The sequence below is a fragment of the Peromyscus maniculatus genome, chromosome 4 (genome assembly GCF_049852395.1).
Source record: "Peromyscus maniculatus bairdii isolate BWxNUB_F1_BW_parent chromosome 4, HU_Pman_BW_mat_3.1, whole genome shotgun sequence".
Lineage (NCBI taxonomy): Eukaryota > Metazoa > Chordata > Mammalia > Rodentia > Cricetidae > Peromyscus > Peromyscus maniculatus.
Genome location: NC_134855.1, coordinates 115,390,290 through 115,411,265, shown reverse-complemented (window position 1 = coordinate 115,411,265; position 20,976 = coordinate 115,390,290). Strand labels below are relative to the sequence as shown.

The following is a 20,976-nucleotide window of genomic DNA, read 5'->3' as shown; positions in this document are numbered from 1 at the left end:
TATAGCCAAGCCAACTTTAAAAAAAGAATGGGGATGAATGGGAAAACCAGTTCTACCAAATATCAATTATTTGTGTGTATTTGATACTGAGGCACAGTATAGTCTCAGCATAGGAACAAGCAAAGGTCAGAGGAACAGAATGGAGACCCCAGGGACAGACTCATTGATGCATGAAAGTGTGACAGGAAAGGAACTGTAGATAATTGGGGAAACAATGGATCAGGAATGAATGAGGCTGACAGGACAGCTTGTCACACTGCTCTCCATGCTCCATGTCACATTCAAGAATCCAGTCTAGGTAGCTGAAGAGCCTGTCACTAAGATATAGAGAACTCAGTTTATGATTTGAGGATAAGACAGATTGTCTTGAGCCAGCAATATAGCTCAGTGGGTAAAAACACCTGCCACCAAGCCTGATGACCTAAGTTCAGTCTTCACCCCCACATGGTAGGAGAATGACTCCCACAAGTTGTCTTCTGATCTCCAATGCATGCCATGGCACACGTGCTCCACATCCCATTCCACTACATACATAAATAAATAATTTAAAGGATTAGTTTATTTTTAATGTATGACCACATCATTTGCAAGAATATTATACAATAAGACAGAATTGTTCTATTGTAGCAGGAAGGCAAAGTGATGTGATTTCCAAAGAGAACAATTCAACAAGAGCCCATACACTTGAAGACAAATACATGTAGTGACCCAAAATGCCACCAGGAGAAACAGACCCAGGTAACAATGCTCTGAGGCCACTCACACTGTCTCAGAGACGTTACTGAAAATTACCTGAAAGTGAATGCACATGAGCTCAAAGTTCAATGCAATGTCCAAATAACACCTCCAGGTCTTTAAAAGAGAGGTCCGACACCACAAGTACTTGTCCCAGTGTTCCCAAAGAGGATAGAACACTTAGCAATGACAGTGATTCTGAGTTTGAATTAGAGAGCAATGGCATGCTTTGCTGTTCAGTAGCCACTCAGCACCTGCTAGCTACATAGATACGGGTTAAACAAGCCTAGTTCCCAAAGATGAAATACTCCAAGACTGGCTTTATATCTTGCTAACTATGATTCCCTTGAAAATTTAGCTCAAATACATTTTTACAGCTGGTGAAAGGATGTCCTGCAAACTAAAACATGATCATGTCAGCCATTTTAATTGTTTCTCACCCGGGACACTGATCAGTAGAACTGGGTTTCCAAGAATGAAAAAGGCTCAGCTTTTGATATGAAATGCTCACAGGCCAGGGCATTTCAGGCTCCACTTTTGCAGCCAGAACAGATTCATTATTCTGTCCAGTTCATACCAAGAGAGAGGCAGACAACTGTCAAAGGTAAAGGAGGCAAGGTTTCCAACAAGGGGCCTATCTTTTGTCTGCTGCTTTTAGTGGCTTCCAAAGTGACCTATTAAAGGTATACCCCCAGCCCCCCAAAAAGGGAAAAGAAACTATAGCTTTGTATTCCCAGCTCATGTATCTTCACTTGCAATCTTGCATTCAATTTCAGTGTAATATGAAGAGGCCTATTCTTTTACAAAAAGTTCCCTCTTCCCACCGGGCTTGTTTGTTATTTTATGTGTTTCTGCATCATTTGTAGACTTCTCTTTGATCTGCATTCCTCCTGGATGTGGGGTTTCCTTTTCAGCTACCAAAAGGAAAGCGGGTTTGTTTGAAAATCTGTTTATTTGGATTTTTTGCTAGCCTAAAGTTCCTATCTTTGTCAGGATGCTCAGAGCATTTGCATCGGCCAGTCTCAGACAGCGCTTGCTTTTCCCCAAGGAAAAGGCAAACTTAGAAAGAATGCAATTTGCCCGTTTGTATTTGGAATACTCTGGGAAAGGAGTTTCAGGGGGTTCCATTTAAAGCCTAAGATTCTTCACCAGACACAGCTCAGCAGCAACGGTTCTTTTATACTTATGCTGAAAAGAATAATTTCTTCCTTTCTCATGTTTACTTGTGTGTATAACTGAGTGTATCTACACCTGTCACCACGAACATGCACCCTCCCCAGAGAAAATAAAGGGGACAGGGTGATATCCCTGTCCTCACTAGGCCAGCATATATAACAGAGGAATAAAATAAATCATATAAAGGTGACAATAATAGCCCATTTCCATTTCAAGAATGTTTTCCATTGGAAAGTCAACTCTTGATTCAGAGTTGCAACTAGCATCCAGTTCTGACCAATGGGCAAAGGCTATGTGAAAGACACTGAACACACCAGGAATCCTTGGGAGAATGGAACCATGGTTACAACATGAAGGATGCTTCCTTGGCAAAGAATCACGTGGTACACATGGTGCATCATCCACTGGATGCATCTAGAAGCGTGTGGCTAGAAGCAGATAATGATGTGTTTCTGTGGGTGCAGTAGATTAGTTGTTGAATACAGTCCTGGATTCTTTAAAACAACTCTGGGGCTTACTGGGCATCTGTAAGTAGTGCTGGCTCTGGACCAACACCTCTTCCTAGGAACAGTTCTTAGGAAAACCAAAACTGGCTATAGACAAAACATAAGGAGGAAATAAAAGGCTCTCTGAATAGGGAAGACAGGAGACATTCTCCCACATCCTCCATACGCCTCTGTGACAGAGAAACAGGAAGTGTCCCCCAAGGACCTCACCAGACAGTCAACCTCATGGGGCAGTTATGGCCGGGACCCTCTCTTTGGAGACTAAGACAGAAGGATTCAATCTGGGAATCCAAACAAACTTAAGAAAACAATAGGCAGGACCAGGAAGGAATGGGAATTATTTGTCTGTTTTTAATAGAATCCTGCCTTGAAATTGCAGCTTTGTGCTAGGGGAAAAAAAAAATCACAGTTTTCTTTAAAGTTACACATGAACAGTTTCTGGCTTCAAAAGACAGAGATCAAAATAAACTCCAGCTGTTGCCTAAGAACCGCCCTTCTGTAGGACAGAAGAACCCAATGTAGGTACTGCAGGACTAGTGAGTTCCCAGCATAGGGCTGGAGAGGTAAGAGCAAAGTGCAATTGAGGCTTCTCGGTACCCAAGGACTTGCAAATTCCAACTGGAGCTAAGATGTGCTTGCTTATACCCAACACTGAGCTGCTTTGATTTCTCCACATGGCCATCCATAGGCATAGCCTCCAGTCACCAAAAAGCAACAACCTATCCTTATCTCTCTCCCCTTTGGTAACCAAACCTCAAAAAACTCAACTGCAGAACCTAAAAAGGACAGTGACGAAAGTGGCTTTGTTGGAACAGATCATTCAGATGGCAGGCTGCTCCTTGAAAAGATACCTGCACATGTTTCAAGTTCTATTTTGGGGGCCTAGAAAGAAGATGAGGTGGGTCCCTAACTAAATCCAACAGAATTTCATCTCAGAAGATGGAGGTGGGTCCCTAACTAAATCCAAAAGAATTTCATCTCAGAAAATGGAGAAGAAACAAAGGGATTCCTTGCTTGAAATGTCTGAAGACTCGAACTTCAAAGGAAGAACAACAGTGTGACAACAAGGTTGTCAAGAATGTCAGTAGGAAGGGAATGTCTTTCTTCCAAAATGTCCCCCAGGTACAAAACAACAGCAAAAGCAGAAAAGATGAGGAAAGAAAAAGCTTCACTGTAACATAGACTTGACATTTGCAAAGTCTTAATGATACATCTGACCCTTCATACACGGCTTACCCCTTCGTATCTCATGTACTCAGGTAAGACGTAAGAAGCAGTGGACCTTCTGGAAAGGACATGGACATTATATATTCTATTTTCCACTAAGTTGTCTCTAAAACAATGCTTGAGTCCTATCAAAGAGAAGCTACATCTTAGAATAGGACATCAACTAACATCACCTAGAGAATTTATTAAAGTTTAATCCTATCTCCCAAAAGAGAAACAGCAGTCCATCTTCAAGAATCCACAGCTGAGGGAGCTAGTAGGAAAGGGGAGACTAGGCTGGGACCCTTCAGAGTGTGGTCCTCTAAGCAGCAGCGGTGGTGGTGGTGGTGGCGGTGGCAGCGGCGGCGGTGGCCCCAGGAAAGGCCTTTTGCCAAGCATATTCCTGGGCCCTACCTAAGATTTGCTGAGTCAGACTCTTTGAGGGTCACCAATCCATGTACCAAATTCTCAAGGTGATTCCTGCTTAAGCTCTAATGCTTTGCAAAAGGATAAAAGGATTTTATGGAACTATCTAGCAGCTCTCTGAGAGGCCAGCACTGGAAGGACTTTGTAAATTATAGGAAGACCACTTGAAAGAGGGCTGGTTGAAGAGACTGGGTATCTTGGTCCTCAGAGTGAAATGAGAGGTTAGTAACTGCCTCCTGTGCCTTAGTCTGGAGACATAAAGCCCACAAGGATGCATGACCTTTGATCTCTGGAAAAACAATGGACTCTTCCTGCCACCCTTTTCATTTTTCCTGTGGCAGTGAAAGAATGGGCTCAAGGGCCTAAAGCAGGACCCAAGTAAGCAGAGAGACTCTTCACCGGCCTCCTTGCTGGAGACAATCTCTTGACTTTACCTCAGCTGCCCCCTCATTAGGATCTGCCTCACAACACACATACCAGGGTCCTCTTTCTCCTCACCCAACTCACTTCTGTTTCCTAGGTGCACTCAGTCAAGCCCAGAAATTAATTTTCATTGCCAAATCTAACCCCACCCCCATCCTTTCCCCTGTGGAAGCAAGTCTCTGTTACTCCTGTTCTAGATGCTTCCATTTCAATTCAAAATTAACCCAGTAAATCTTTTCATTGGACAATTATTGTATATATAAAACCTACTGCCCAAGCTTCTGGTTGAACTCTCTATCTCTCTATCTATCTATCTATCTATCTATCTATCTATCTATCTATCTATCTATCTATCTATCTATCTATCCATCTATCTATCCATGCCATATATGCAGCAGACTCTTTTCTCCATCAAGAGTCTCAGAGCTCAAATGCACCAATCATTATGAGGTTTATAAGAATTCCTTTTGGCTTATTTTCTTGGCTATTTTTCTGTATTTTCTTAGTTTTTTGCCTATGTGCTCTTGGAGGTCAAAGGAGAACATTAGGTGTTCTAGTTTATCTTTCTGCACTTTATCACTTTGAGGCAGGGTCTCTTAATGGAACCCAGAGGTAGGCTGGCAGATGCCAAGCCCCAGTGATTCTCATGTGTCCAGGTCCTACAGCAGTGGGGTTGCAGGCACATCTGGCTACACCCAGCTGTCTGACACAGGTGTTGGGATCTTACCACAGGTCATCAAGCTTTAGAGGACTCATACAGTGACCTAGCTTTCTAGACCAATTAACTTCTGTTCATTCTAAATAAACTTCACTCATTTCCCTTAACTGAGATTCATTTATAGGTCTCTATAGCATACTACTAACAACCACCATTAAGCTGATAAGGGGCATCTCAAACATGTAGAGAGCTTATGTGCCAAGAATCAAGTTAAGTTCTTTATTCACATTCCTTGATTTTGCTATCCACCATAAAAGGATGAGACTATCATTGTATCCATTGTGCAGATGGGAAAACAAAGGATAGAGAAACTATGGAGCTAATCAATGGTAGATCTGGAGTTTCCAATCAGGTCCAGTAAAATATTATTCTTATAGAACAATTGTAAGATGCTTTTGCACATGGAACATGTCCTTCTAAAGTGTCTCTCATTTGTTCTCATACCCCTAATATTCATTCCCATCCTACACATGCAAGAATGAGCGAGGCATTTTCTCAGTCCCTATCTTGGTACAATTCCACATCCCAGTGTGTTTATGAGTCCTAAAGCCTCTCTCATCCTACACTCCTGGGTGAGACACATTTTGGAGGGTCCCTTGTGTAAGAGAAGGTGCTGGTAAGGTCATCCTTCTTCTCACTTGTTTTGTGCAGCCAAGTGCCAGGAGTTTCCACTGTGGCTACACGTTGAAAGATGTGAAACATCCTCAGTGCTCAGGCTACAACCTGGACCAATTAAATCAGGATCTCTTGGGTGGGGCTGAGGCATCAGCAATTTTTAGAGTTCCCCAGGTGATTTTATTGTGTAGCTAAGGTTGTCTGTGATGACTACAGGTTTAATGTTCCTGGTACAATTCTGATACATTTTTTTACATGCCCTATAATTACAAAGTTTACATGGTTTTCTCCATATGCCTCCTGGGCCATCTAACATAAGGTAGAAGTTTAAAAAATATTACCCACAAAATGATAAAGATTTTTCATGGGGTTCATATAGTAATCTTCCTTATAAGGAACTCACCTTTAATTAGTCACTGGAGACCATTTATTCTCTGAATACTGCTTGGGTCCTGAAACAAGCCAAAAGGAATGTATTTTGTGTATGAAACTTCCTATGGTGTTTTGTTTTGCTGAAACTGTAGGAACTAGGGAACTCTTATAGGGAACTTCTTCCAAGTCTGCAAGGATGTGGCAGGAGAGTCTAAGAATGTGTTGCTAATGACACATATCAGTGATTCTGGAATATAAAGGATATATTTGATGCTAACAGTATCCTATATCCACATTTTCAAAAATTAAAGAATTCAGGTGGAAGCCAGCATAACAACGAGCTGGTCTGTACTCATAATCCCACTACTCTAGAGATTGAGGCAGGGAGATCTGGAGTTTGAAGTCAGTCTGGATTACATAATGAGTTTGAGATTAACCTGAACTATACATCCAGACCCTGTCAAAATAAAAACAAAAACATCACTAAAACCCTAAAAGAACTCAGTTGCTCACCTATAAGACCTTACCCAGTGGGTAATAGCAAGTTTGGAAGATAAGGAGTTCCCCTCAAGCCATCTCCAGTTTACCTCTGCTCCCTGACTCTCTTTTCAGAAATGAATGCACAGAAAAAAAAAATCCCAAGTGTCATTTTTCTCAGAAAAGTTTAGCACTGTTGAGCAGGGGTGAGGACTCATAGCTTCTAGATTAGAGAAGACTTGGTTTCTTGAATAGAGTGTCAAATCCTGTAACATTTCTCATCTCCTTTCTATAATACATGAATTAAGCCCAGGTTTACCTTGGCAGACAGTACTTCAGGGAGAGAAAGGGAGGGAGCAACAGGAGCATGAGAGGATTTTCATCTGGATTTAATGAAATGAGTAGCTTTCAGGTTGACACAGGGGCTGAGCTGGGACAGGGGACTGTCCCTGCAGCTGCCCAATGAAGGACAGAAGAACGAAATTGCTAGAGCTCTGTTAGTGGTATGTGTGCTGAGGATTGTTCTCAAAACATTTCAATCTTTTGGGGCGGGGAAGGAGCTGCTCTCAAAGTCATATTATCTGTCCACAAGCGTGTGTTTGAGGGGGGAGAGGTGGACTCACAGCCACCAGCAAGCAAGAGTCCATGCAGACCTCAACAGATAGAGCTAGAAGGGGTCTAGGGAAAGAGCTTTTCTAGCTTTCCTCAAACCTGTGACTTCAACATTCTCTTGGTTGGCTCTTGTTCATGGTAAATCCTCACTGAGGTCCCCAAAGTGAAATGTGCCCAGTGGTCAGAGGCCAAGAGAGCTCAGAAATAGCACTAATAATGTTGCTAGGATGAATGCTAAATGGTGTAGCCATTGGGAAAACAGTTTGTCATTTTCTTACATAGGGATCAAATAATTCCACTTCTTGATACTCATCTATGAGAAATAAAAATGTATGTTTAAGCAAAAATCTGTGCATAAGTGTTGCTAGCACCTGTATTCATTAAAAATAAAGGATTAAATGCAAAGATTTCTCAATTGGGGATAGACAAACTGTGGTATTAGCATATCATTCAGAAATTTAAAAGGATAGAACTTACTAACAAATGCAAAAAAAATATGTGAATCATAAGTACATTCTGCTGAGTCAAATAGTCTGACTCAAAATACCACCAATTTTGTGTTCTATTCATAGGACAGTCTAGAAAAGGTAGAGCTATAGAATCTAGAGGGCAGGACTGTTGCGTAGGAGCAACATGAGGTAATTGGGCATGATGGGAACGCCTTGTGTCTAGACTGCATTTGTCAAAACTCACAGAACACTACACCAAGAATTTCAGATGGGTCTGGTGGCAAAGGACTATTCTAGCAACTTGAGAGGCTGAAGCAGAAGGTCCTGCCTGAAGTACAGTGTGGATTCAAAGCTAGCCTGGGCAGTTTAGTGAGACCTTGTCATAAGAAGTTTTAAAAAAAAGGGACTAGAGAGCAGGATCTAGGTTTATACGATCAGGTAATGCCATTCCATAGTACTCAAGTTCCATTCCCAGTACCCATGTTGGGTGGCTATAACCAACTGTAACTCCAGCTCACAGACATCTGTCTGGACTCTGAGGGAAAACTGCCCTCACATATGTACACACACACAAACACACACACATTTTAAAGATAACAATTTTTTAAAAGACTTGGAATGTAGCTCAATAGTAAAACACTTGCTTATAGCACACATGAGGCTTTTGGTTCATTCAGCCACGCAGTACAGGAAAAATAACTACAATGGAAAGATTTATAGGCTTTCTTGTTTGTTTGTTTGGCTGGTTATTTTTTGAGACAAAGTCTCACTATGTATCCCCAACTGGAGTTCTTGAAAGAACACCAAAATAGCCTCCAACTCACCTTGAGCTACATGTATGTGCCTCCTAAGTGTTGCAATTAAAGGCCTGAACCACCAAACCCAGCTCAATGAGGAAAAATATTAACATGCAAAATTGGAAAATAAACCAGCAACAGGTTGGAAATTAGAAAAGATATATATATATATATATATATATATATATATATATATATATATATTAAAAAAAAAAAGAGTTTTAAAGCGTGTAGCCTTTACAGTGTTTTCACTCGAATTCCAGACCCCAGTTTGGTTTTGATGGTAATTAGGAGGATAAAGCAGATTCCTTTTGCATGCCTCTGAAGTGAACAGAGACTCACCTTCTCCCCTTTTCCCTGGAGATCATGGTAGCACATGCACAAGCAGGGTTTCTCACTCTAATGGTCTCAGCTCCATGAAGATTATATGGTCCTGGTGCACCTTTATGAATTCATTCTTTTGATATGAAATCTCTTTCTGTTCCCTGTTCAAACTGAAAAAGAAAGAAAGAAAGGCAAATTATCTTGTGTGTGTGTGATCTGATTAAAGTACTATTTAGGACCTCTGTTTTCTGCCAATAGACATCCAGGGTCTGCACTGGTGCTAATAGGATTGAGAACACCACTTTTACAAGCATGATCTCAGTATCACTGAGGAACTTGTGAAAAATGCAGAATCTAACCTTGAGCCTGCCCTCCTCCCATAGAATAAGAATCTGCATTTTAATAAGGTGTCCACAGGGTTTACCTGCAGATTAGAGTCTAAGAATTCTTGCTCTAGATTTAATTGTCCACTCTAATTGCATAATAATCTACAGCCTTCATAGCTACTATGAAAAAAATAAGGCCATTGACTCTCACTCAACCTACCATGACATTTACCCCACTGAGTATTAGCTATGTAACTCTATGGAAGCAAGTAGGTATACAACAGTATGTCCTTTCTGAACCTCAGCTTCCTGTCTGTAACATGGGTATAGTTATAGTGTTGCTGTGGGGTTAAATTAAGCAAGAAAACAACACTATTATACTTCACAACTGACCCAGGGTTACATGCCTCAGTTGTCTCACTTTATTCCTCAATGAACCCAGACTGCTGAAAACTGGTTGGGAGAACACTGAAGCCAAATCCCCAATCAGGTGAGCCATTTGAATGAGTTAAATGATCCAGGATGCGCATGGCCAGAGGAAGAGCCAAATGGCCTTGGCAATTGTCCACTTCGGGAATTAGTAGATTGGCAACTTTCAGAGATTGGTCTTTACAGTAAGACCTTGTTAGCAACGTAAATTCTAGGATGCTACCTCAGACTAACTAGAAATTCTGTACTTAAGCTTCATAATCACAAGCTTTCCCGATGACACTTCTACATGCTAGGAGGGCATTATCAATAATGGTAAACCACTGAATTGTCTGCTTTTATTTAAGGTCTTTTAAAAAGAAGCAATACTTAGAAAGATTTACTGAATTCCTAAGCCAGTCCTTCTGCTTCTAGGTTACTGGTTTTAAGTGTCAGTATTAAAACACATTGGTGTGTAAAAACATGTCTACTTTTGTTATGATGTATATTGCCAGCCATCTACAACAGATTCATTCAACAGCTGGTAATCGTGTTTCTGTTATATGTCAGGCACTGGTCCAGACTCCACTAACAGAATAAAACTCACTTAAGTGATACAATCATCACTTGTAATTGGTTTGTTAATCAAAAACACTGGCTAAAAATGGAATCATGAAAGATGATACACAAATGCTTCACTTCAACAGAAAACACGCAAATTGATATTTGTCTGCCCATTTTTTTAAGCTAAGATAATTTCTTTATTTACATTGGTAGGATTGCATGTAGTCATATAGATAACACATTGGTTTTTTTTTTTTTTTTTAGTATTCATTCCTTAAATTGCAAGGAAAGTTAGACCCATAGAAAACAGTCAGAATGCAAACTCTGATCTCTATTTTTAAGACATTTTCAAGTCAGTTAAAGTTGTCTTGGTCACGTTTATTCAACAAGAATCTACTTTTAGCTACTCATATTTGTTTTCCTCAAGTTATATTTGATTTAGTATGCATGGAAGCAACAGCTCTCTTTTGGCACACTTATTCCAATAGTTTATGTAACATTGCCTGGAATGATGTAATTACAATAACAAGTACAGGTTGGGAACCCACCCAACCGATGATTGGAAAGTTTACCATCCTACCCCTCTTTATAGGTGAATTGCACAAGAACATGAGAACTCAGTCTATTGACTGCAAGAGTTCTCCATGCTGTGGAAGAACACACACACAGCATGTATTACAGGAAGGACAGAGAGCTTTGGTCAATCACCTGATTAGTTTAAAACTTTGGTTACCAAAAGTTTAAGTCAAGATTTGTTGCAGGGAGGCCTGAAAATAACTTAGAGACACTGAGCAGAGCAAGTCTATAGTAATGACATTTTAACTCTTATTCCAGTTTGCTGAGTCAAGTAGAGGCTGCTGAGTTCAGTTTGGTTACCCTAAGCTGCATGTAGCTCTCAGAGGCTTATTAGTGACAATGATCTTTCTTTGGAAGGTTAAGAGCTGACACTTTGCAGCTCTGCTTGGTTTTGTTTGTTTGTTTCTTTCATTTTTCAAATTTCACCCACAGAGGAAGGATCTGTTTCCACAGTAATGCTACCCAACAAACCAGCTCTAAACTTATCTTAAAAGAACCAGTTGTTAATTCTCACAAGAGTATGGGTTGACTGGAAGTTCTGCTGACCAAGATCCATTCAGCTGACCTCAGCTGGGTTTGTTCATTTGTCTACAACTATCTTCCAGTTGAGAGAGAGAATGGCTGGTCATGGATGAGCTTTCTGTAGAAAGAGCAGTACAGTCAACCTAATTCTGGACATCTGTGCTCAATGTATGCTAGATTAGGACTTCTGAAACATTAATGTGCATACAAATCACACAAGGATCTTATATAATTGCAGGTTCTGATTTAGAGAATTCTGGAATAAAGACCTGAGATTTCCAAGATTCTGTGTGTGTGTGTGTGTGTGTGTGTGTGTGTGTGTGTGTGTGTGTGTTTTGGTTTTGTTTTGTTTGTTTGTTTGTTTCAGACAGGGTTAGAAACTCATTAGGTAGCCTGAACTAGTCTTGAACTCTTAATCCCTTTCTTGAGTCCCACAAAGCAGGGATTATAAGTAGATGTCAGGTATATGCCAATAGTGTTGATTCTAAGACTGCATTTAGAGGAGCAAGGGTAGAGTATGATAAAGCTTGCTGCTAGATACTCGTTGTCTGTGGACCTGATTCCTGAAATTCCCCAGCACGACCTCCCAGCCATGGAAGAGAATCTCTTGCTCTCCTCTTCTTTTTACAATAGTCCAGAGAAATCTCTGTCTGATTACCTTTGATGGCAAGGACTCACTGTATAGTGGCTGGTTACAGAAACAAATTTTGTCTTTCTATTGAGTTAAAAGTCAAATTCCATGCAACCTCCATCCACCAATCCCAATATGCCATTTGCAGCATTTCAAGTTGTCTCCTTACTTGTCAGTCTGTCTAATATAGTAGGGGGCCTCCTTTCCCCTCTTTCCTAGATGGACACTCTCCTAAGTCCTTTGGCTGCTCTACTTAAAGGTCTTCACATTAGGACCTTATGTTGCCCTTTCCCAGGCATGGCCCAGTAGGTTAGTATTACACTTAGACATGGTATCCAGTATATATCCAAAAGAATTGAAAATGGGGTTAAAATAAAGATACTTTTATACCCCCCCCCCCAAATAGAATTATTCAAAACAGTCAAATGGTAGACACAACTCAATTGTCCATCTCAAGAGAATGCAGCCGGGCAATGGTGGCACACACCTTTAAACCCAGCACTCAGAAGGCAGAGCCAGGCGGATCTCTGTGAGTTCAAGGCCAGCCTGGTCTCCAAAGCGAGTTCCAGGAAAGGAGCAAAGCTACACAGAGAAACCTTGTCTTGAAAAACCAAAAAAAAAAAAAAAAATGCATTTTTTTAAAAAAGCATAATTCAAACACACAATGGAATCAGCATTAAATTATAGAGAACAGGGGCTAGAGAGATGATTCAGTGAGTAAAGTGCAATTATGAGGACCTGAATTCAGAGCCTCATTACCCAGGTAAGGCCTAGATGTAGTGATACATGCCAATAACACCAACACTATGTAGGAAGACAGGAATCCCCAGACATGGAGACATGGATAGCCAATCTTGTTAAATCATGAATTAACCATTCAGTAAGAGATACTCTGTCTCAAAAATAAACTAGATATTTTTGGCACCCAGTATCAACTCCAGCCTCTGAATGTGTACATATGGGAACATGGAATTGCATGTTCTCTCTCTCTCTCTCTCTCTCTCTCTCACACACACACACACACACACACACACACACACACACACACACACACACTTTCTTTTAAAAAATGGAAATTAATTTTTCTTTGTTTTACAATAATTACCAGAATGGAACCTTTGTCTTTGTGTATGCTAAGCAGACATTCTACTGATGAGCTAGCTACACCCCAGTAGAGGAGGAGAATCCTAACACACACTGCAATGTGCATAGACCTTGGGGACATTTGCTAAGTGAAATCAGAGATAAACGCTGTATGCAGCCACTTTATGTGAAGTACCTAGAGACAGAGAGTTAAATGGTTGTTGCCAGGTGCCCAGGGGAAGAGGAAAGACAAAGGGAGTTATTTAATGGGTTGACTTTCAGTTTTGCAACATGGAAAGCTTTTAGAGATTATTGCACAACATCAATGCTCTAAACACCATCGAACTTAAAAATAGTTCAGTATGGTAAACTTGGTTATGAGTGCTTTACTACAGTTTAAAAAACAAAAATCTAGCTCCCAGACCAGAGACGAGTCTTCCAGAAATATTAAAAGGCTAGTAAAAAATATGCAGGGACTATGGGTGTTGCTTGCTTAACTGCCAACCCCCTATATTATTAGTAATGCAGCTCAGACCATGGGCAAATTGCACTATTAAAGCATGTTGCATGTGTGGTCTAGTAAAAAAAAGAAGCCTCTAAGTTCTTCTTCACAGAAATAGTTGATTTCTCTAGTTTCTAATTGGCTTTAAGAAAAATATTGTTACTTTAGTGCATAAAATAATAATCTTTTGGAAAGTAATTTCCTTTTCTGTTGTCATTTAATTTTTTTCTATGCTTTAACTTTATTGAACAAGGAAATAGGAATTTTGCCACTGTCCTGAAATAATTTCTGAATGATGCTTATAAAAAAAAATCTATGTATCAGCAAAGCTGTATTATGGCTAGCACTGACATAATGACTAGACATTTATAATGGGTCAATATTCCTATGCTTGCTACTATTTGTTTAACCATCCTTAAGCACTCTTGTAATAAAACAACCATAAAAATGATTTACCTTCCAAATGAACAAATTAAACATAAATGTTACAATCATCCAATTTTGATATTCTTAATAACTTCTAAATCGGAGCATATATCAGTTAAAGAGACCATTGGCTTGAGAACAGAAGTGTCAAACACAGACACAGAGTTGTAATTTATTGAGAAACATTAACCCAAACATGAAACACTGTGACCATTGGCAGGTGTAATCATTTTTCTTTGACACTCAAATTTACATGTTTTGGAAATTTTCCCAGATAACTCAATATATTCAAGTCTCTTGTTCTCAAGTTCCAACAACTTCCCTCTCTCCCTAACTCCCTTAGATGTCGAGGTAGATTTCATTCTGTACTTCTTTGGGAAAACTGCCTGCAATCGAGATGAAAACACTCTCCTAGCATTCACTGGGCTATGGCAATGTTCAAATGCTACCTGCTTCTGAAAGTGTAATTTTCTTTAGGTTCCTTTTAGGAAGCGCAAGGTTTGTAAGAGCATTTAAATTGGCAAGTCGCACCTATGGCTCAGTGTGTGAGCAAAGGACTCCAGAATTTCTATGAACCAAGTCATCGAGTCACTCAGGTGTCATCCACAGTCCAGGCATCTCCTTACATCAGTGCCACCGAGAGGACCAGTGAACATTTCTAGATGTTTTGTGAACATACAACTTGACAGCAACAGGATAGTTTCCCCTCAAAGACTCAATTTTAAGAAATAAAAAGTATACTTTATAAGCAGGACCATTTCTCCCCATAGCTCCAAAAGTTACTTTAGTGCATAAAATAATAATCTTTTGGAAAGTAATTTCCTATCACTAAGAACATTGGGTCCTAAGGAATGAAGTAGAGACATCAGTCCCATGCGGCCTAAGTTTTGCGTCTTAGGTTTAGAGTGATTTTCTGTGATTGGTTTGTTAAAAAAAAAAAAATGTGGAAACATAACTCTGTTCACCTTGACAGTGAGGGTGAGGTGCAAGTAGGCCAGGGCAGGCAAAATTATGATATCCACCTAAAGCCAGACCAAAACAAAGTTTCAAATAGCCTCATACTAAATTAGTCTTGATAATGCAACAGACTTACAGTTTGGGTTTTCAAAAGAAAATTAATTCAGCTTTTTTGTGTATGTGAAATGAAGCTTTGGAAAAATATGTTTGTGCTTAATTTATGCTTGAGGGGGTAAGCTCATGGCTTATTTATGATTGCTGTGGAAACTATTTTACTTTAACCTGACTTTTAATATTTCATGTGTGGTCCACCCTTAAGTGGTAGGGGGTTTTCTATGCACAATTCCTTGTAGTGAGGAAAAATGAGAATAATCCAGGAAGACAATCTTATATGGAGACGTTGTACTTACCTGGAGAACTGACTGGCAGAATTTCTAGGAGCCTTGACCAGGAGTCTGAAGCAGTAACCCATTATAGGACAAGAGGATCTTCCAGGACATATAAGTCTTCTTTGTCTCAATTGAAAAGGGACAGAGAGATATTATATCCATAGACTAGGACTTGAAAAGATGCATTAACTTTTCTGCAAACAGGGAGAGAGTGAACCTTGTGAGAGAGCTCAGCTGTTAAGATCATTTGTTGCTCTTTCAGAGCACCTGAGTTCAGTTCGTAGAATCCACAGTGTGGCTGACAAACATTCATAACTCTAGTTCCAGGGTATCTGATGTCATTTTATAACCTCTTCAGGCACTAGGCATGCATGTAGTACACACACACACACACACACACACACACACACACACAGAGAGAGAGAGAGAGAGAGAGAGAGAGAGAGAGAGAGAGAGAGAGAGGTTAACCAGACATATACATAAAACATATTTTAAAAACAAGATAAAAGATTTTAAAGGGCGCATTATATATTCCTCCTCTTTAATTCGGACTATTTACTGCAATGAAGAAAAGAATTAGAAAGACAAGTAATCAGGGAAAAGAGCCATGGGCTTGGGTTACTACCTCCATCTACACCACTTCTAAACCTTGAACATGAATGCTTTGCTCTACCCTGCTGAAGTCCAGGATTTGAGTGGTTTCTGCCATGTTCTTGGAACTTTGGATAACAACAGGTATATCAGCAACTATTTCCTCAGTGTTTTATAATTGATATTTCAAGGAGAAATGTGGAGGAATTTTACAGTGAACAAGTCTATTCCCTAGATTCATTGGTCCCCTTCTCCCACCCCCTCTCTTTTCATTCTTCTGTCTTGCTGAGATAGGATCTCAGGACATGCTGGCCTTGAACTCAAAGTCATCCTCCTCATTCCCAAGTGCTAGGCTCTAAGACTTTATTACTTTCTTTAGGCAGTATAGCTAGCCACCTAGCCATTCTCTACTTTTTATGCATTTAAAGTTACATTGTAGGTCTCATTTCAAATATCCCTAAATGCTTTTGTACTGATATAAGTAATGGGGGGGGGGGCAACTCTCAATCTTTCAATCTCTCTCTCTCTCTTTTTAAACAAATAATGAATGGCACTGGTTTCAAATGTGCTTGTTAGTGAAAGTTGATAATGCGCACACCTGTGTCACCCAACTCCCTATTAAGACACAGATAGTAGCCTTATCTCACACCCAGGAAAGCATCAAGCACATCAAATCTCCAACCACCCACCACCCTTCCCATACTTCATTTTTCACCTGAGACTAGTTTTTCCTGTTCTAGAGCTTTGTGTGAAGGAACTCATACATGTTGTACTCGTGGTGCCGGGCTTATTTCCCTTCACGTGTTGTTCTTTAGATCATCCCTGCTGCTGCATGCAACAATTACTTCTCAATAAATATTGATTAGCTGATTCTTATCAGTGTTGACTAAGGATTTCAGTTGATTAAACGGTTTAAAATACAATCATTATAACTTGAACGTCTCTTGGTAAGTCCTATGGGAAGTCAGTACTCTTCCTTGATGATTCAATAAAGGTGGGGTACATTTTGTGGAACAGAAATTGAGGCATCATCTTTAAAAAATTACAGAAGCTATCCAAACCCATGCAACGGGTCCTAGGGTAACTGGCTCTGAGCCCCTCCTTTCTCTCAGGGGTAAGGGTAATGGCTAAGTGGCATTTTTCATGGGAATGTTTTCTGGACTATTCATTTACAATTGGAAAACAAAGCCCAAAGGCAGGCTATGGCTTGGCAAGGGGAAATGTCCATATCTAAATTCTGTTTAGTAGTAGTTCCCCATTCTCTATGTTGGGGGCGGGTGATCAAGGAAGTAGAGGACAAAGCTTCCACCCAGAGTCCATTGCAGTAAACGTAACTAGCTTCTTGGGGGACTCCCGGCTCACTGGAAGAGCCCCAAGTGAAATTTTTCGAAAGAATCCCTTGTAAGTCACAACTGTCTTCCTCAAATATGCCTTCCCAGGCTCAGAAATGACTAGGGGCTCTGTGCTATTTGCTGTGAGAGTTTGGTATTTATTAGTGATTTGACATTCCTGCTAAGTTATATGGGTGCTTTTCACTACTCAAAACTACTATATTTCCTATTAAAGAAGGGAGCTAAACTCACCAGTGCCCAGGTACTGATCTCAGCTTTCATGAAGCCGAAATTGTTACTAGGAGGACAATTGTAATCCCAGGTAGCTCTTCAATGTAACTCAGGTGGCTGGCTCAAAAATTCTCAAGTAAATGCCTAACTCTACAGCCTCTTTCCAGGTGGCATGGACTATTGGATACAGCTTTAAACTTGAAGACAGCTTTAGACCTTAGGACCTCAAGGACGGTATGCTCTAAGACCACTCCAGCCTTTATGGGCTGTGCCGCTTTTTTTTTCACACCATCAACCCTTTGCTTTAAAACCATCATTGAGCATCCTAACTTGGTGAATAGAGGTGAAAGTGAGGAGTTGAGTGAGAAGTGGGGACTATTGTTTCTGGAAACTTTAGTGGGTAAAACCTGCATTGGATTAAGATTGGCAACTGGATGCTTTGCGTTAGTGATAATTGGTGGGAAAGGGGCTGGGGGGTATTGAGGAATGCTCAGGTGGCTGCCGCCTGGGCCAGGTGTTTCTATGACCAGTTGCAAACTCATTCTGATTTTGGCTATGTGCTTCCCAATTATGTATTAAGTTCCCCAGGAATGATCAAGATGGGGCTCACTGCCATTAAGAAATCACCGTTTTCCGGTGATTAAAACGCCCAAGATTGCTGAACTATCTTTGGTAGCCTTGAACCAATGTACTGATCAGCTTTCTTGACCTCACCAAAAGGTACCTGGTACTATCTATACTGGGCCTCTTTAAATGTAGATCGCCACAAATATCTATTTTTATGTTATCATAATTCAGCATGTTGGAAAGTATTTTTCCCTTGACCCATCAATGCCCTTTGTCTAACAGGAGGCGGGTTAGAGGGCAAGACTGATCCAGGAAAAGCCACACTTTTCTTCATGGCAGGCCCAATGCAAGGTATGAAACTCCATTCGTCCCTCAAGTCCTTTCATGGAAATCTGTATTCCTAAAGAGTTCCGTTTAGACTCAGCTGGAAAGAGGCTGGCAGAGACTTCAGCCAGACTGCGGGTTCCCTTTGACCTTGATTATGACCAGGAGTGTCGCTGCTAATTGCAAGGCCTAACTCAAGGTGGAAAATGGCATCGGTTTCCACATCACCCAGGAGAAGCCAAGTTCTGTGGCCCGCGACAGCGGCGAGGTTCTTTTCAGGCGGCTCCTCGCCACCCAGAGAGCAACACGGAGGCCGCCTACAGGTGCAATCCCGCCACTGCGCGGGAACCGGAGGCTGGCGCAGCCCTCGGCGACTCTGCAAGCCCTTCCCGAAGCCTGAGCAGAGCCCCCGGGTGCACGCCGCCCTCTCCCCCTGCTTCCCCACGCCTCTGCCCTGGCGCGGTCTGGAAAGGAAGCTGGGAGCCCTCTGAGGCTCCACGGACTGAGATTTGGGAAGGGATGGCGCGCGGCCGAGGCTTTCCCTCGAATTTGCGGCAAGTCTGGCTCCGGGAAAGTTTTTCAAAGTTCCCAGCAGCGTCTGCCTAGGTCGCCTCTGCGGGGCGAGCAGACGGCGACAAGCGCGCCAGTCTCGCCGCCGCCAGCACAGAACTCTGGGCTCGCTCGCTGGGAGCGGCCCGGGTTCCCGGCGGGCAGGCCCTCCTCCCCGGGCGAAAGCCGCAGCTGACGCAGGCGGCTCGGAAGGCGGAAGCCGCCCGCCCCAACTGCTCCGGCCGCACCGCGGCGCCTACACCTGGGGCTTGCCTGGGAGCTCAGGCCGCGCACCGAGGGGGCGGTCCGTCGGAGGCACTCCGGGCGTCCCGGAGCCACCGGCTCCTCCACGTTCCCCCCGGATCCTTCCTTCCTCCCGGCCCGAGGTCCCCAGGGCAGTGTTTTGCGTGTGGGGTCCCCCGGACGGCAACGCCACCCGGTACATCCCGCAGCCCCCCAACCCCTTCTAAGTTCCTCCCCTCCCCATCAACCGGGAGGAAAGGGGCGTGCCCGCTAGGGGACACGCCCCTTATGAATATTAACAATCGCGCATGCGCCTTGTTCCGCGTGCTGGGTAGAGGTGGCCAGCCTGAGTCGCGGCTCCCAGACGGGCTCTCCGGGTCCCTCTCTCCGAGAGCCAGGCGGGCACGCGTCATTGTGTTACCTGCAGCCGGCCGGCGAGCTAGGCTCAGGTTTTTTTTTTTCCCCTCCCTCCCCCGCGTTCCATGCAGCTGATCTGAAAGGGAATAAAAGGCTGCGCATAATCATAATAATAAAAGAAGGGGAGCGCGAGAGAAGGAAAGAAAGCCGAGAGGTGGAAGAGGAGGGGGAGCGCCTCAAAGAAGCAATCAGAATAATAAAAGGAGGCCAGCCTCTTTGCCTTCTGGAACGCGCTGTTCTTGAAAGGGCTTTTGAAAAGTGGTGTTGTTTTCCAGTCGTGCATGCTCCAATCCACGGAGTATATTAGAGCCGGGACGCGGCGGCCGCGGGGGCAGCGGCGACGGCAGCCTCGGCGGGAGCACCAGCGCTAGCAGCGGCGGCGGCGTCCGGAGTGCCCGCGGCGGGCGGCGCAGCGATGCGGTCCCCACGGACGCGCGGCCGGCCCGGGCGCCCCCTGAGCCTTCTGCTCGCCCTGCTCTGTGCCCTGCGAGCCAAGGTAGGAGTCTCTCTCGCTCTTTTTCCCCGGACTCTTCACCCTTCCCTCGTGGCGTCCTGGACGCGGGCGGCTGTGGCTCCTAGAGCAGGCTCCCGCCGAGTCCTTGGGCACCAGGCTCCCTGACCCTGACTTTTCATCCAAGAGGCTGCAGTGGGTCTGGGAACGCCGGCTCCCCAGATAAACTCCAGGAGGAGTAGAGTGCGTTCATTACGCTCTTGGCCCCTCGGGGCAGTTCTCCCATTTTTTTCCCTTCGCACTTAGTTTTTATGCCCCTGAATCAGGTCAAGCCCTGAACCTAGTTTTGCAAAATTATTTTCACTTGCCGCCGAGGAGTCTTCGCGGCTTGGGAGTGGGGGTGGGGGTCGCAGGGAGTCTCCACCTCCACCTCGAGAGAAAAACTTTCTCATGAATTGACCCTCCTTCCTCGCCGGCAGGTGTGCGGGGCCTCGGGTCAGTTTGAGCTGGAGATCCTGTCCATGCAGAACGTGAACGGAGAACTGCAGAATGGGAACTGCTGCGGCGGCGCCCGGAACCCCGGCGACCGCAAGTGCATCCGCGACGAGTGTGACACGTACTTCAAAGTGTGCCTCAAGGAGTATCAGTCCCGCGTCACAGCCGGCGGACCCTGCAGCTTCGGCTCAGGGTCCACTCCTGTCATTGGAGGCAACACCTTCAATCTCAAGGCCAGCCGTGGCAACGACCGTAATCGCATCGTGCTGCCTTTCAGTTTCGCCTGGCCGGTGAGTGAACGACTCCCGGACGGAGTCGAACGCGGGCGGAGCTCTGTATTCCCTTGAGAAGGATTTAATAGCCCCTGGCTTGAAACTTGGCGCTAAGTGGAGAGGCTTTTGAGGTGGCGAGTCTGAGAGCTCATGCTATAGCCAGACCTTGAACAAGATGGGCCCGGCAGGTCTTCCATCCTCGATGGTGTTTGCTTAGAAGCGTACTGAAGTGGGGACACTGAAGAGGATTGGAAGGAGGGGAATGCCCAAGGATGCTAGTTTTAT

The 20,976-nt window shown here is 43.1% G+C and overlaps 2 protein-coding genes across 4 annotated transcripts in view; one reads left to right on the top strand and one right to left on the bottom strand.

Moving 5' to 3' along the window:
* Positions 1 to 8,859: 8,859 nt before the first annotated feature.
* On the bottom strand, positions 8,860 to 19,469 carry LOC121828861 (uncharacterized). Its single transcript, XM_076568423.1, has 3 exons — positions 19,257 to 19,469; positions 15,242 to 19,069; positions 8,860 to 9,006 (listed from the first exon to the last, which is right to left on the bottom strand). Exons 1-2 carry the CDS (start codon positions 19,467 to 19,469, stop codon positions 18,341 to 18,343), a joined length of 942 nt encoding a protein of 313 aa, XP_076424538.1. The 3' UTR covers positions 8,860 to 9,006; positions 15,242 to 18,340.
* The window catches only part of Jag1 (jagged canonical Notch ligand 1), a 59,625-nt gene continuing 58,022 nt past the window's right edge, over positions 19,374 to 20,976 (top strand). For all 3 annotated transcript variants that reach the window (XR_013050788.1, XM_076570717.1, XM_016002234.3), the window contains exons 1-2: positions 19,374 to 19,969; positions 20,404 to 20,709. Coding sequence is in view for 2 of the 3 variants with exons in the window: in XM_076570717.1 (XP_076426832.1) it covers positions 19,889 to 19,969; positions 20,404 to 20,709 (387 nt within the window). In the remaining variant the exon portion in view is untranslated. The remainder of the gene's footprint in view (positions 19,970 to 20,403; positions 20,710 to 20,976) is intronic.

Bases quoted from the DNA above. Each gene is read 5' to 3' on its own strand.
- LOC121828861 (XM_076568423.1), bottom strand. From the start codon at position 19,469: ATGACGCGTGCCCGCCTGGCTCTCGGAGAGAGGGACCCGGAGAGCCCG. The intron at 19,070-19,256 runs GTACCGGGTGGC...CCCCAGGTGTAG, and splicing joins GGGTTGGGGGGCTGCGGGAT to GCGCCGCGGTGCGGCCGGAG.